Here is a 17,641-nt window from a genome sequence, read left to right as displayed (position 1 = left end):
AAGCACCTAATTGACTTCGTTGTAAATAAACTTGAACGCCTTGGTGGTTGGGTACGTATTATTTTGTTCCGAAATGTTTAGTAACAGTAGTACTACAAGATGTGAAAGTGAAACATCTGAGAAGTTTGTTATAAATGAGAGTAAGGCCAAACTAAAAGTGAGTACTTTTGTGCAACCAGAATGGCCATACTGGCAAAGCGCAACAACTCTTTTTACCTTTCGACTGGATGTGAAAGATGTTCTTTTCATTACACTCTATTGAAAAAAAAAATGAAATAAAAGCATCGATATTTTTTTTTACATCAATGATAGGTGTACGTCCCTCATTCAATACAGTTCACATAGTTACTAGAGATGACACAGCAAATACTCAACGATAAAATAATTCATAACTTTTAGACATTTTATTCTATGGTCCTCTACTTCAGACACTTTTTTATGGTTTCTTAAGTATTGAAATGGCAGAGTAATTTGTAATAAAGTAACGTATTATATTCATTTTTATTTCAAGTAATATATTCATTTTTGTTCCCCCACCCCCATAGGGTACCTCACATCTGGTTCCGTTCCGCAAAGTACCATTAGCCAGGGATACTTACATCGGATTGCGAATTTTTACCCTGTTCCAATTAAAAACCGAACGAAATTTAACTAAACAATTGGACTGTCGACATTCGTGCAGCAATATCATAAATCTTTGGAATATCCTGAACCTACTTATACCTTGTTTCTGTAAAACAAAGAAAGGTATGCTCTTGCGCAGAAGCTATTTTGTTATGTACCTTATTGACTTTTGTTGAAGAGGACGATGATGACATCATGATGTTACGTCATTATGTTAACTGGCTATCACATACAGTGGCTGGAACGTTATTGTTGACAAACCAGTCGTGTAGAATCGTTCGTGTATCGTGAGTGATCGTTCGCTTAACGTGCAAGATCATTCGTGTATCAGATTCAATCGTGTGCGTTTTTAATCGTGCGACATCGTGCGTTTAGAATCGTGTAAGTTTCGTTTTGTAAGTTTTTATCGGAATGTTATTTGTAAAATAAGCATTTCCCTTGTTTGTTTTTTCTTAATTTATTAATAAAAATCCAAATAAAATGAAAAAGCGCAATTTACATAATAGAATGCAGAACGAACTAATTATCACCCGTAAACAAGCAAAATAGTAAGTCGTACAATATTAAGTTCTCGTCAAATAGCGCGATCAATATTGTGATAAACCGTACTTAGATCTTTAACGCCTTTTTGAAAATCTGATTTTAATTATTATTTACTTCTTATTGTGGTCAAGATAATCTTGAAATCAATTCATTGAAAATAAATATATATATTTTTTTTAACAAAGAAATAAACTTTTCTCAATGCTTACATAACTACTTAGTCGACAATTATACATGGACACGGCATGGTTTTCGGGAGTTTTGATTATCTGTGTTTATCTCTTGAGCCTATTTGTAATTAATTAATCTTAAATTTCTGCAAATAAAGAAAGTTAAATAATTGGCAAGTTTATCAGACATTGAATCATTGGAAACATAAGGATAAAATTTGTACTTATGATTTAAGTCATTCCATGCTGCCATTTTTGTTCAATCAGCATATCATGGTATCCAATTCAATCAAATTATACTGCCCACATACATGTACATTGTCTAATAGAACGAACAAAATCCGTGTTTTTTGATCGGAGAATTACCTTAGAAATAATTATTTTTAATCTAAAATATTAAGTCTTGCATATATTTAGTTACAGAAATACCATTTTCCGTTTTTTTCTTCAAAGTCTATAAAAAAACATTGATAATTCTTTGAAATCTTAAATAAGAATTAAGCCGTATTTCGTTTTGAAAATATTGATTCCTAAATATTTTGAACTATTTTGAGTGGAGAATCGTGCGTTTGCGTTAACAATCGTGTAAGATCGTGTAACGTGTAGAATCGTGAACGTGAAAGATCGTTCGTGTAACAGGTTTAATCGTGCGTTAATCGTGCGGAATCGTTCGTGTAACGTGATCGTTCGTGTAAGTTGTCAACAATAACGTTCCAGCCACTGTATCGTTGGTACCAAGAATACACCAGAAAATAATTTTGACTTTTTGTGTTCGATAGATAAAGTTTAAATGGGTTTTTATTTATATTTTGCATAGAAACGTCTAGATAGATAGCCTTAATTCAATTACAAAGGGGGGTGCTCTCTCCTCTAAAGCACTGAATCAAACCTTAAGCGTTTTTAAAGTGTTCGTGTATTTTCCATATTCCCACAAATCGTATTTTACATGAAAATGATCACATTTTGTTTCCTTGATGTTTACATGATATTTAATGGTTGATCAATATTAAATGTATGCTATATAGTGGGATCTATTACCTACATTTACTAAAAGTTCCCAGAACTATTCATTGCAAGTGATTTATAGGCATATATATGCTAATATTCATATTTGCTTTGTTTTTTAGTAGACCAATAGTAAAATTGATTTGAAAACGATTTTCTTGTATACTCAGGCGTAGAAATGTTCACGGGAAAACGTGCGTTTAACTGACGTCAAAATGAGGCTCCAGATACGTTAGAACAATGCAATACAAGAGGTCCAGGGGCCACAGCGCTCACCTGAGCACATCAGCTAGGAAAAAACACATATCAGATTAGAACTGAAAGTTTAGAGAATGGGGGGGGGGGGGCTTGAATTTTAACCCCCCAGGGAGCCATGATTTGAACAAACTAGAATCTACATTACCCTACCTGAGGATGATTCCCTATAAATATTACTAAGCATGGCTTTGAAGTACTTGAAAAGAAGATTTTAAAAGGTTTCCCTATATATTACTATGTAAAACTTTGATCGGCCATTTGGCCCCATCCTATCCCGGGGGTCATGATTTGAACAAACTTGAATCTACACTACCTGGGGAGGATTCCACATGAGTTTCATCTTTCCTGTCTCAATGGTTCTTGAGAAGAAGATTTTTTTTTAAAGATTTGTCCTATATATACCTATGTTAAACTTTGATCGACCAATTTGGCCCACAAACTTGAATCTACACTACCTGAGGGTGATTCCACGTGAGCTTCATCTTTCCTGGCTCAGTGGTTCTTGAGAAGAAGATTTTTTTAAAAAGATTTTTTCTATATATACCTATGTTAAACTTTGATCGACCATTTTGGCCCCACCCTGGCCTTTGGCTCAGGTGAGCTAAAAATGGGACAGCGATAAATTATATACTGATGCTTTAAGAAACGGAAAATATAAATATAACGAATGTTTTTAAGTTTGCTGTGAATTATTGGTGCGTGAGTCACACAGATTTGCACGTAGGTATATTTTTCATGAAGCTCTAGCGGGTAGTGTGTAGCGCTAGTTCATGATTACGCCAACAACTTAATACCCATTGATTCCAATAAAATTTGAATACGCCAATTTATCTACACGTACATTACAGTATTATTTTTTCATGACATATTATGTTTCCCGTATCAAAAGGCCATTTAAAGTTTGGCAAACTCAAATTTAACCAACTTTTTCTATTTCTTTTGATTACAGAGAGAAAATTTATTTTTCGTCATCTTTCGGTTTACCGGAAGTTACTCCAATAGATGGGTTTTGTTGAGGAATACAAATGTAAACATAAGTTCTATCAGCTTTATTCACCGCAGTAAAATCTTGAGAGAAACATCACTTCCTGTGTCGACCGGAAGTATCGGACGAAAAACCTAAAGAGTCATGCATAACTCAAAGAGATAATTTATCATCCTTAAAAAAAAATTGTGATTCAATCTTGAGTGGTTAACAAGATGCATAGACAAAATGACACTTAAGGAAAAGAAAATCGGTCAAAAAATGTGACCGAAAGCGATGTAAAAAAAGTTTTGGAGCTAATACAACAATGCATCATTCCCGAAAATAATCTGAAATCGGTGGAGTAATTTCCGAGAAATCACGTGTACTATAAAAAGGAATAATAATAATAATAATAATAATAATAACTAGATGAGATCTCGTTGCGAGCAACGAGTAGGTCTTCCGTTGAATTTCTAGATAAGATGAGATGTGATTTTGACTGAGATAAAAGAGAATGAATTTAAGTTTTCCTTTATTAAATTTAAAATTTCTCATTTTGATCATGGAATTCTGAACATCTTTTGTTCAATAAGGCTGATAAAAAATAGTACCCCTTTTTGAGATGTAAAGCATAAAAATTGCAGCATTTTGTCCCTTGCAATCCCTAATTACGTAACATATGATCAAAATGTTATCATATATTGATGCAAATCGTTATGATGAATAATTTTGCCCCAGTAATGTTTAACAAAATATTGATCATTAAAGAGTTATAGATAAAAGACTTTTGGCCCCTCTGAGCCCCTAATTTGAGGAGTCAGCCCCTTTTTCTTGATATCAAATAAAAGATTTTATGATTTTGAAGATTTTTTGTTCAACACTTATTCAGAGATTTCTATTCGTTGTGGAGATATGCTAAACGGAAATATTTAGGGGCCACTCCTACAAGTCCTTAATGGGGCCGTTTTACAAAAATTCAAAGTATGCTTATTGTTTAGAACATTATTCTGGCCATCTTTTGTTCAATATTGCTTTTCAAAATATTCCCTATTTTCGAGATATAAAGCATCAAAGATTTGATATTCTGGCCCCTTGTGACCCCTAATTACGTAACATATGATCATAATTGTATCATATATTGTTGCAAATCGTTAAGACAAATACTTTTGCTTCAGTAATGTATAACAGAATATTGATCATTAGAGAGTTATAGATAAAAGACTTTTGGCCCCTCTGAGCCCCTAATTTGAGGGGTCAGCCCCTTTTTTGATATCAAATGAAAGTTCTTATGATTTTGAAGATTTTTTGTTCAACACTTATTCAGAGATTTCTATTCGTTGTGGAGATATGCTAAACAGTATTATTTAGGGGCCATCCCTACAAGTCCTTAATGGGGCCGTTTTACAAAAATTTTAAGTATGCATATTGTTTAGAACATTTTTCTGGCCATCTTTTGTTCAATATTGCTTATCAAAATATTCCCCATTTTCGAGATATAAAGCATCAAAGATTTGATATTCTGGCCCCTTGTGACCCCTAATTACGTAACATATGATCAAAATTGTATCATATATTGTTGCAAATCGTTAAGATAAATACTTTTGCTTCAGTAATGTATAACAGAATATTGATCATTAGAGAGTTATAGATAAAAGACTTTTGGCCCCTCTGAGCCCCTAATTTGAGGGGTCAGCCCCTTTTTCTTGATATCAAATGAAAGTTCTTATGATTTTGAAGATTTTTTGTTCAACACTTATTCAGAGATTTCTATTTTTGTGGAGATATGCTAAACGGAAATATTTAGGGGGCCATCCCTACAAGTCCTTAATGGGGCCATTTTACAAAAATTCAAAGTATGCACATTGTTTACAACATTATTCTGACCATCTTTTGTTCAATATTGCTTATCAAAATTTGCCCCCTTTTCGAGATATAAAGAGTCAAAGATTGAGCCTTCTGGCCCCTTGTGACCCCTAATTACGTAACATATGATCACAATTTTATAATAGATTGTTCCAAATCGTTAATATGAACATCTTTGCTTCTGTAATGTTTCACAAAATATTGATCATTAAAGAGTTAAAGATGAAAGATTTCTGGCCCCTCTGAGCCCCTAATTTGAGGAGTCAGCCCCTTTTTCTTGATATCAAATGAAAGGTCTTATGATTTTGAAGATTTTTTGTTCAACACTTATTCAGAGATTTCTACTCGTTATGGAGATATGCTAAATTGAAATATTTAGGGGCCATTCTTACGAGTCCTTAATGGGGCCGTTTTACAAAAATTCAAAGTATGCATATTGTTCAGAACATTATTCTGACCATCTTTTGTTCAATATTGCTTTTCAAAATGTCCCCCCTTTTCGAGATATAAAGCGTCAAAGATATGACATTCTGGCCCTTCGTGACCCTTAATTACGCAAGATATGCTTAAAAGTTTATAATATATTGTTCCAAATGGTCTAAAATTAAATAATATCGAAAATTCGAGCAGAAAAATAGATAAAATTTTTTGGTCATATGGGGGATCGAACCCGGGTCGCCCGCGTGACAATCCAACGCGCTAACCATTTAGCCATTGGGATCGCCGCTTCGCGTTTTCAAATGCAAATATCTCGGGATTGGCCTTTTCGATTTTCAAACAAATTACATATTTCGCTTCTGCAAAAGGGTCTCTATTCGAATCTAAAACAAAAATATTAAAAAAGAAAAGTTTAAAAATTGCGTTTTTTAAATTCGCTTCCGGTATCGACCGGAAGTACTGACGGCGCAATAAAAGGCGATTCTGCAACGCTATAAATCATGAACTATCATATCCAATTAATCTTCAGTTCATATCTTAAGCAGTTTTCGCTACTAAATCAAGACAAAATTGCATTTTAAAATCAGAAAATTCCCGATATCTCACGACCGGAAGTGACGTCATAAAATCGCTTAAAAACCTATCAAGATCGATTGATTAGCTATTACATATGAAAATTTTATGTAAATCGGCCGAGCCGTTTCTGAGAAATCGCGTGCACAAAATCGGTTGGAAGAATAATAATAATAATAATAGAGAAAAAGAAACCGAACGAAAACAATAAGGTCTTCCGTTGGAAACGGAAGACCTTAATAATAGGAAACATAAGAAAAACAGTAAGGTCTTCCGAAGAAAGTCAGATGACTTTAATTAGCAGCAGTATAATCTATCTGGACATTTAATACCAAAATCGACACACATTTTGAACCATTCAAAAAACGCAGATGTAATAATTTCTGCAGATAAAGTTCACTTTAAATAAAGGTTCATGGACCTTGAATGACACCAACATTTAAGTATAATATTTGTTCCTATCTGGAACTGATGCTTACTCATACAAATGAATTTTTTCTTCAGTTAGATGATACTTTGTTGTCTTGAGTTTATAATAAACACACAATCAAAAAATAAAATAAACATTTTTTTCTGTTGTATACATAATCAATCTCTTACAAAAGAGACAGGTGCAACAAATATTACATGTATAATGTTCCGCGCATTATACTTCCTATACACGTACGTACATTTGTACCTTGTCCCTTTGGGATACACACATAGATACATATACATGCATATACCTACATTTGTCACGCATAATATCAGTAGATAAAATGTATTATTACATTTTCAACAGGGAAATACTGTAATAAAAGTGATATCCTGTCACAATGTGAAAGTATATCAAAATGATATTATGTCACAGTACGTGTGATAATATCAGAAGTGCGGTAAAACTGTCGATTTGCCTTCCCATAAAGAAGAGTGTTGCAAAAGTATTCCTTGGACTATTAAATTTATAATATATAGAGAAACTAAATAACCAATCTGACAGAGAACACATGTAAGACTGCCAAAGTCCTCAAATATGTTGCCTAAATTCATATTAATGTACAATGTTTTAATCTCTTAGCTATGACGTCTCAACCGTTCAACTATGATGTCATGTACATGTACATGTAGCATATAACTGTGTATACATAAAAAGAGAAATTAATAAACAGAAAATTCGATGTTTGTAGTTGAATATGGGATTTATTTCACTCATGAGACAGGGTTTTTTTATATATCAAAATTCCATATTCAACTACAAATTAAACATTGAATATCCTCTATTTACATGTAACATCATAACCTTATGAATATCTATATTTTCAGACACAGTGATGTTACTTAAAAGAGTACCCCTTTCTGTAAAAATATAAGCCATCGTTATGATAACATACAACAATAATAAAAACAATGAGCTCAATAAAACAGTTTTCTCCAACTTCACAGTGTCCATTTTTTCCCGGCCAAAGGTATAATTTCATCCAAATTTAACAAAACATAGAATGTGCGTGGCACCAGCAAGAAACTTGACTGTTTAAACGCACACAAGTTTTTTTTGAATGTCGTAAATTATTTTCTAAAACTTTTAATAAACTTTGCCGTGGAATGCATGGAGATAACTACATGTAATAGCGAATATCCATTTAACAATACAAATGTGATGCAAAACAAACATAGACCTCCGAAACTTCAGAGGTGGAATCAGGTGCCATAGGGGATTGAGTATCTCCTGTCGAGTCTTCACACCCTCCGTGTGCTTCTTGTCATGATCGAAAAATAACGAAAAAATCTATCGACAATTTAGTTCAGTCATCAATTTTGCCGACTGAAATTCGTACAACATAATACCGTAAATCTGGACATCTTTACTGTAGATAATTTTTTAGCAAATTTGCGCGTGCATTGCATTCGCAAAAATATTTTTCTTAAAAATAAAGCAACATATGAAGAATTTTTTTTCTGAGAGCTCGTGTCTTTTTTTTAACTCGGAGAATAGGCGTCGGTAAGCACTCGTCATTTTTAAAAGAAACCTGTTTATACTACTATAACTACAAGTTTAATTACCGGTGACTGTAAATTGCCCTTATTATGTGCAATATCGTCCGATGGTTTGACAAGCACTGAGGCGGTATGCCCCTTTTAAATTATTTTACCAATTAAGAGAGAACTGATATTTTATCTAACCGTGTATCAACACGGGCGATAACTCGAACTCAGTGCATTTACTAAAGAGTTCCAAATCAAAATGTAAACACGGCGTGTAAAGAGGAAGGTATAGTTTTAGCTTTATTGTGCCCTAAAAATGTGATGACATAAAAAAGTTTTGAAACTGGCTTAAATATTAGTTAAATAAATCACTATCATAAATCAGGAAAGAATATGGCATGAAGGTTTACCATTCTGCTAATATGACGTCATTAATGTGAAGCATTTCTCTATTTTCAACAGAAAGAGCCTCAAAATGGCACATTTCAAGGGTGATTTTCCTTTAGGAAACAGTGTCCACAGCCGTCGCCCACGTTAATTTTTTGATATTTTGTGCAAAATTCAATAACAAATCACATATCTCAAGATCTTTGTGGGCGATGCCTGTGGACAATGTTATCTGAAAGAAAATTCCATTGAAAAATTGGTGTCTTCTGCAACTTTTTAAGAAAATACGGGAAAATGCACATGTTTATGACGTCATAATTAGCATTTAAAAGCACATGTGAGAAAAATGATTTGTATGATTTTTTTGCATTGAATTTCAATTATTTAAAAAACATGAGTTTTCAACTTTTACACCAGTTTCATTTTTTAGAAAATCACAGGGCAAAATTTGTATGGAAACCACACCTTCTTCTTTAGGTGAAAAAAAACCAAACGTTGAGAAATTAGTTAGATTTCTTACTTCATTTGGATTATATTTTAGGTTAAAAGGCATATACAACCTCTAAAATGTTTGTTATAATCAATTAAGAATTTTTTTTCAGTGCAAATCCTTTTACATGTATTTTATCAAAATTGTTTCAGAGCGATTCTGCAATTTCTTGCCACGTTACGAGTAAATTGGTGGCATTCTAACTGTGCATACTAATTCGAAACAATACCTGGTTTGAACATATTCAGTGATTTTTATTTTTAGCGCCAGTGAGATTTCGCAAAAATTTGAAGCGTAAAAAATAATCAACAGGTTTTTGACCCAAATTCGCAAAAATAAATCGACGTAAAAATTTCCAGATTTACAGTATTTCTATCATTACATAGAAACGTTATATAGAAATATTAACAGATTTTACATTGTTGGAATGCAAATAAGGCAGAAGGTGCCAATGAAAACTACAGACCCATTTATGATTTATTATATGTTTTTAAAGTTTATCCTGCAGTCATCTTCTTTCAACCAAAAATCTGAAACAAATAATTGTATAAGATAATTGCTATTCACATATTTTAAACTGGTTTTTATTGTATATTTTCAAAAAACGTTCTATAGATAACGGATGTCTTAGCAAGAAATATCCATACATCCATTCAAAAAGGTGCAAATAGATATGGATTGAAAAGAATCTTTTAAATGTGACTAAAACATTGAAATTATGAAAAAAAAAAGAATACTTCTCTACAAGAATACCTTTTTAAGAAAATAAAAATACCCGTGAAATGTCAATTTCATTTACTACTGTATCATAACAAAGAAAGATAAATGAAACAGACAGGTGATAATTTTTTAAATCATACTTCAGGACTTGGGTCTGATCTAGGAATTATTGTGTCTGTTTTATATATTTTTCTAACCTACAATGTCACCATCCAATTTTTATATAAATATTTTGTTTTTCAAGCCAAAAATACCAGCATTTAATGAACAAGTTGAATATTTGTAACACATGTTATATGTAAGAGTTATAGGGAAACATACCTCTCTTTCCTGTAACCATTTTGCATAGAATAACTCACATGTACTTACTTTTTGCTCAACTCTTTTAATTTACTTACTAAACATAGGTAATCAGAGATTACAAACGTCACTCCAACGAATTTTGTCTTTAAGTAATGAAAAGTCCCACATTAACGGTCCTCCAAACCATGTGACTTGTGACGTATATAGATAAAAATACATACATGGCATGATCATGTAGTGACCGATAAAAAAATGTTCGTTTTTTTAGTAAAAGAAGAACAGACGTCTTGGAATATGTTACATCATGATTAGTACACAACAGGTTCCGGGTATGATGAGAAACGTTGAGGTTATTTTTACGTTCAGGCTAATCAACCGAGTCTTTTTTGATATTTGAAATTTCGGCACACTAATCTGCGCGTTTTAATAATGCATTATCTCATTGTATTTTTATATATATTGATAAAATAGTGTGCGTTTCTAGTTTCCCTCTTTTATATCTGTCCAGTTCAGTGGCCAGTAATTACTTCATATACATGTAGTATGAAATTTCGCATTGAAATGACTTACCAAAGTTTTTGAGTCCCTGGCAACAAGAAAGATAACTCTAAAAAGGAACTTTGATATCAAAGATTTTGATTTTTTTTCTACATCAGTGCATTTAATTTTAATTCAATTTTTTGATGTAATCTAATAAAGTAATGTTTTTTCTCTACAAAAGTCCTTATTGATTTTTCTCGAGATGTATTTTAGAGAAAATGAGTTTTATGTACTTTTTATAAATAAAATAATTTATGTAAAAAAATATTGATCGAAGTTTTTATGGTTATTTTGTGAGCTTAAAAATATACGAAACGGTAAGACAAATTATTATTATTGAGCATTACTTTTAATAAGAACATAATATAAGAACATAAAGCTGTGGGTATGTGGAGGACCCTTAAATTTATAAACTAGTTAAGTACATCCCAAGATGCATTTTTATGCAGTTTTGCAGTTTGGGAATAAAATTATATCAAAACATTCAACTTGTTATCGTTAAAAATGTGCTTCAATCGTGTTAAATTACTGGCCGCGACTGATCTAAGTAAAAAAAAAATAGGTGGCAACTCTTTCTACTCCAAGCACTCAGAACTTTTCAGTTAAAATTGTTGATGTCTTGAAAAAGACATTAAAAACTGAGCCTGTTGTCACGACGTTAGAATGATAAAAAAAAAACCTTAACTGCTAAATGGCCCCGAATGCCACATAAAGGTCTAAATTTGAAGCCCTAAACCGGTTTTATGGTGAAAACCCTTCACAAGTGAAACATTCAAAAACGGGATAACATTAAATCATATTTGCAAATTTGCTTCATATGAGCCTTCAAGTTGTTAGTGTTCGACTTGTGTCCAACCCTTTAACGTGGTCAAACAACTGGAATATGCAGGCAAAATCCAACATCCAAAGCAGATCAGGTAATGTGCATCATCCTTAGATGCTTCATCCATTTTTTGTCAAGGTTTAGATTGATTGATTAATTAGTTGTTTATTGTTTAACGTCCCTCTCGAGAATTTTTCACTCCTATAGAGACGCCACCACTTGCCGGTGGAAAGCTGCAAATTTTTGTCCTAAGCTCGGCACTTAAGGCCATTGAGCAAGGAGGATCTTTCTCGTGCCAGAACCTATTGCGGCACGAGACTTCGGTCTATACGGTCTCATCCAAAGGACCGGTCTTCACGTCCCACAGTGGGATTCTAACCCACGACTTAAGGATTGACTCCTTACTTCGCGACTCTAGAGCAGACGCTCTAACACTGCGCCAAGCTGGCGACGTCAAGGTTTAGAAAATAGTAATTAGAATAAATTTGATCCTACAGCTTAACCATAGTCTCTCATTTGGAAAATGTATGCCAGTGTCACTATCTGAAGAAAGTCCACTGCATCCTTTAATGCATCGTCTTTGTAAAATTGATCGAAATAGGACTCATAGTTACTTTAGCATAAAGATGCTCCAAAACAAGTACCAATTGGGTAAATATACTGTAGGTATTACCAACAATCATTTCCAAAATTATAGATCTAAATTCATATTTTAAAATTTCCCTTCCTTATTACCTCAAAACTTGAAATCTGAAAAGCCAAATTTTCCTGACGAAGGATAAACATTTTTTCATTAAATGATTACCTTCTTTGTTAGTTGAATCTTGATCATACATTTCATAAACGTCATCATACTCCAACAATTTTGCTTCTTCTTCATTACACGTGTCACAATCTGGAAACCAAATACAACAGAATATACCAATACTGTTTGCATAAAAAAATAATAAAAACTAATTACGTTTTTGGATGTGTCCGTTAGGGCGAGCACAAATTCACTTGTAATGTTGATCCGAAGCTTCAAGCTTCAAGTCGCACAGGACTGTGATGTCACAAAACGTAAAGGAGCTCGTCAGAGTTTACAGTTGAGCGTCTGGTTGCATGAACTCTACATGTACGCATACAGGCCTAGTGCGCTTTTTTAACGGAAGATATTGTAGGGTTTTTTTTTCTTTGAAGCTTTCTACAAAGTCTTTTAGTGTTTCGTTATTTATTCATTAATAATTATCACATGGAATCCTGGTACCAAAGGAATTCTGACGAATATTTTATTTTAAATTATCTCTTGTTCTTACACATTACTCTACCGAGCTCCTTTCGCGAGCAGCAAATACTTTTGAAAAAGACATATTTATTCTATATAACTATTGAAGTAATCTAAAGTGTCATAATGCTTATCATTAAACAAGAGGCTCCTGGGCCACATCACTCACCTGCAGAACCTGGGTGATGCAGTTCTTTATCAGCTTTCCCGTCTTGTTATACCAATTGCGACCCCCTACCCCCTATCCTGTCATGATTGTAATGCTTTAAAATCTAAATTACCCCCAGGACGCTTCCACAAAAGTCTCAGTTTTCCTGGCGCAGTGGTTCTTGAGAAAAAGATTTTTTAAAGATTTATTCTGTATATCTCTATGTTAAACCAGGACTCCCTATTGTGACCCCGCACTTCTGCTGGGGTCATGATTTCAACAATAAAAAAAAATTACACTCCCCAAAAATGTCTCCACATAAATTTTAGCTTTACTGACCCAGTGGTTCTTAAGAAGGTTTTTAAGGATTTTGTTTTTATATTTCTATGTAAAACTTGGATTACCTATTATGGCCCCACCCTACCCCGGGGGTCATGATTTTTTTTTAAATTTTAAATCTGTACTACCCAAGGACGCTTCCACATCAGTGTCAGCTTTCCTGGCCCAGTGGTTCTTGAGAAGAATTTTTTTAATGATCCCGCCCTATATTTGTCTTTTCTTGATTATCTCCCCTTGTAATGAGTCTCGGTCCTTCATTTTTAACAACTGAAATTTTCCTTTACGCAAGGATGATTCGAACCACCTTTGATTAAAATTGGCCCATTGGTTCTTGAAAAGAAGGCAAAAATATAAAAAGTTTACAAACGGACAAAATGTGATCAGAAAAGCTCACTTGAGCCTTCGGCTCAGATGAGCTAAAATCATTAAAAATCTAATTTTTGAAATTAAATTGTGCAAAACTATCATACAAGCTGCAGACAATTATTGTTTGGTTAATTTAACCCAATTTTGGTTTAAATCTTTAATTATTTAAGCATGCAGTGTTCACCTGATAAATATTTGTAGCGAGATTCCTTATCTACAGAAATTTTCAACCATCTTTCAGCATCAGTGTCTTTTGGAAGAAAGAGAGTAATCTTGTTTTCGCCCCGATTAAGAATCTGATTAACATATATTTTAATGTTGAAGATTTCTGCAGCAGCTTGAATACCAATGTCTTCATGCCAGTTTCCTGTAACGTTCATTACCGGGGGATTTTTCTTTGCTAGGTATTCAACATATTTAACATAATAAGGTGATTTACGAATTTTTTCTTTGAGCGCATCAATTCCATTTTTACAGTCCTCCATCTTGCAGATACATGTCATAAGGTCTGTATTTATTTGAAGGTGCTGAACTTCTGTTTTTCTGTCTTCAAAAAAATTAATATTTTTGTTATTCAATTAAAAAGCATAACAAAAGACAGATGGTCTATTATTTCAATTTCAAATAGAAATGATCATGATACAAATTCGTATTTGAATAATGAAAAATGCACATTCTGTTCTTATAAACCTTATCTAAGAAATTATTAAATTTTTGAATTATGAAATATATCTTTCATAAAATTTCATTTGATAGGCTTAAATTCAAAGAAATGTGAACACAACTTGTGATTACAATAATACGCCTTTTTAAAACACATTAATGGACCTTTTCTTACAATCATATAGGTAGATCCTGGTCAATAATATCAGCCTGGGAGTTAAATATACTTATTTTCAAATATGTGTTATAATGGCTTTTATATTGGAATAGAAATTAAAGTCAAGCAGAATTAGAACATTCAGAAAAAATGTATTTCTTCCGTGTGAACTTCTTATTCTCCGTAATAGTAGTATTCTGTGAATGTACACACATGTATATCAAACATTAAGTACATGCAAAAAGTAGCTAACACATAATTCTTATTTGTTTATCAAATGATAGCCTTCTTTTTTCCGACAGTAATATTCTTTTCAAAATATTTTAAAAATAAATTATACATTTGTATATTTGTTCTTATTGTTATCCTTTATATATTACAGTTATCTGTTTATCTAACTCAGATATATCCCCTGCTTTTAGGCAAAGATTTTTACTTACCCCCCGTTTACACAGAGCTGCGATTCTACGGCGATCATACCGATCAAGTCACGATCTGAATAAGTTCCGGATCGGGGCAGATCACAGTCGATCGGTGTCTAAACTGAGCAATTTGGCAAATTATGGTCTTCGTTACGACCGTGCTACGATGTCCCTACGTCAAACGCGTTGCTAACACGCTTCTATTACGATGTTACGCAGACTGTTGCCGTGTTTACTGCGTTTACGCTACGCTGCCACTACGACATTGAAGACCATACTACGAAACTACACAGACCTAGATGACTGTACGGCGATGTCGCTACGGTGGTGCCGATCATATTACGATTGCATTACGCTTCTAGTAAGATTTTGACGGTGATGGAATTTTATCGTGCAACCGCAGATTTTTGCGGCCTTTTCCACATTATTTACGGGCATTTTCAATTTTTACTGTAACAAGATGTGAAAAGTCTCAATTGCAAATGATCATCAAGTATAGTGTCACCCCTTACATGTAGTTTTCAGATGATAATTTGTCAAATATCAACGCTATAAGAACAAACTTCTGCCTGATAGGTCGTGATATGGTCGGCGTAATGTCATTGTAGGTCTTTGTAGGATCTCCAGGAACGTAGAGATATCGTAGTGAGAACGTAGTACAAACGCAGAGGGAGCGTTGTATGAGCTTGCTTGTTAATTTCCTACGCTCTTACGTCGTTTTTACTACGATCACGAAGATCTCTCTACGATGATTTCGCGCTGCTTGCATGATTACGGCGCTTCTACTACGCTCCTTTCACGACTTAACCCCGATTCATGTTGGCCACGATCCCGCTACGCTTGTTTTGAACATGTTCAAAGTAAGCGTGATGAGAGCGTAGAGCTCTCCGATCATGAAGACCCTACTGCGATCATACTACGCTTATGACGACTCCACGACGTTTCTCCTGCGATTTTGTTACGATCGGCCACGCTTTCGACCAAGGTTTGGTTGTAGTAGAAGCGGCGTCTATGTGTGAACGGGGGGTTAATATGTATAGCAGTAAAGGTGGTATCGATATTAGATCTAGCATTTAACGCGTTTAGCGCCTACTGTGACATGAGACCCCTTCTTTTATTTGCATTAAAAAACTCTGAATTCACTTCTATCTTAGTTTCGTGCGCTTGGCGAAAGAGCAGTTACTTACCTTTATTTAATGTCCTGTTGTGATTCGGAACAGAAATAATTTTTAAAGCAAAAACCTTCCAGATAAACATACCTTCTGATCTAGAAGTCATTACTTCATCAGTTGTATTTGTAAAAGCATCATCTTTTGTATCTTTTATTAAACTTTCATTTCCTGGATTAAGTTAAATATATATATATATATATATATATATATATATATATATATATATATATATATATATATATATATATATATATATATATAAATATATATATGAAATAATTTAATCAATTCCAAGAAAAATCAAATTAATTCTAAAGAGTACATGTACAATTCACAAGATACATAGTTCAGATATATGCACTAATCTGATTCATAATATATTTAAAACACAATTGAAATTTCTATTTTCTTTCAATATTGATAAAATTGTGTTTAGGTTATGTGTTTTAATTATAAATATGCATAAACTATTTCTTTCAGATCTAATAAAAGATGTATCAAATCCCTAGACTGCTTTGTTGAGGAAGAGTGTATATGCTGGTTGGAGAAAGATTGATTGATTGTATACTGTTTAACGTCCCTCTCCAGGATATTTCACTGATATGGAGACGTCACCATTGCCGGTGAAGGGCTGCAAGTTTAGGCCTATGCTCGGCACTTACGGTCTTAGAGCAGGGAGGGATCTTTATCGTGCCACACATGCTGTGACACGGGGCCTCGGTTTATACAGTCTCATCCGAAGGACCGCCCCAGTTGAAGAAAGAAAAAAAATTACAATAAATGAAAAAAGTTCCGGTTTCTTTCCAAGGAACCCTATCCAAGCAAATTGAATCCTATAGCTGGAATAAAACATTCAAAACGTTACAGCCTTTCTGCAATTTGATAAATCTTACTGCATATATATATTTTTTCTGAAAGAAAGTTCCGATAAAACTTCCTATGTCTAACGTCTTGGCTAAGCTTAAAACTCAGAGCCTTTTTACACCAACATACCTTTTGATTCCAAAGCCCTTACTCCAGTTTCATTTGAAATGTCTTCATTTGCTCCATTATCTAAGAAATTCTCGTTTCCTATTTCAGAAAAAAAAAGAAGTATAAATAATTTTATCGATTCCAAGGAATTTACACAAAAAAAAAAAATATGTTTAGTGGTTAAAAATCTAAAGAGAAATAGTACAAATATAAAACGCAATCACTACTGAGATAACAATTACTAAAATGAAAATCACATAATTTTGAAGAAAAAATTAATTCCTGGATCCAGCCAGAAATATCTAACCAACGGCAATAAAACCAGTGGAGTCTAATGGCTTTAAAAATTTCGCATTCAAAACGTTATAATTGTTATACATATACTATATGCATTACAATGTACTCTGAACGACACTTTTCACTACATTGACTTGAGGCTACTCGTATATAAAATGCTGATACGATTTCTAAC

The 17,641-nt window shown here is 33.3% G+C and overlaps 1 protein-coding gene across 1 annotated transcript; it reads right to left on the bottom strand.

The window, feature by feature from the left end:
- Positions 1–12,397: 12,397 nt before the first annotated feature.
- Positions 12,398–17,230, bottom strand: LOC134273503 (uncharacterized). Its single transcript, XM_062755699.1, has 4 exons — positions 17,191–17,230; positions 16,285–16,365; positions 13,968–14,330; positions 12,398–12,561 (listed from the first exon to the last, which is right to left on the bottom strand). The coding sequence occupies exons 2-4, from the start codon at positions 16,301–16,303 to the stop codon at positions 12,398–12,400; spliced, it is 546 nt and encodes a 181-aa protein (XP_062611683.1). The 5' UTR covers positions 16,304–16,365; positions 17,191–17,230.
- Positions 17,231–17,641: the final 411 nt, after the last annotated feature.

The sequence above is a fragment of the Saccostrea cucullata genome, unplaced genomic scaffold (assembly GCF_032062105.1).
Source record: "Saccostrea cucullata isolate Sc308-1 unplaced genomic scaffold, CSIRO_AGI_Scuc_v1 ctg1311, whole genome shotgun sequence".
Taxonomy (NCBI): Eukaryota; Metazoa; Mollusca; class Bivalvia; order Ostreida; family Ostreidae; genus Saccostrea; species Saccostrea cuccullata.
This window is presented reverse-complemented; position numbering and strand designations above follow the sequence as displayed.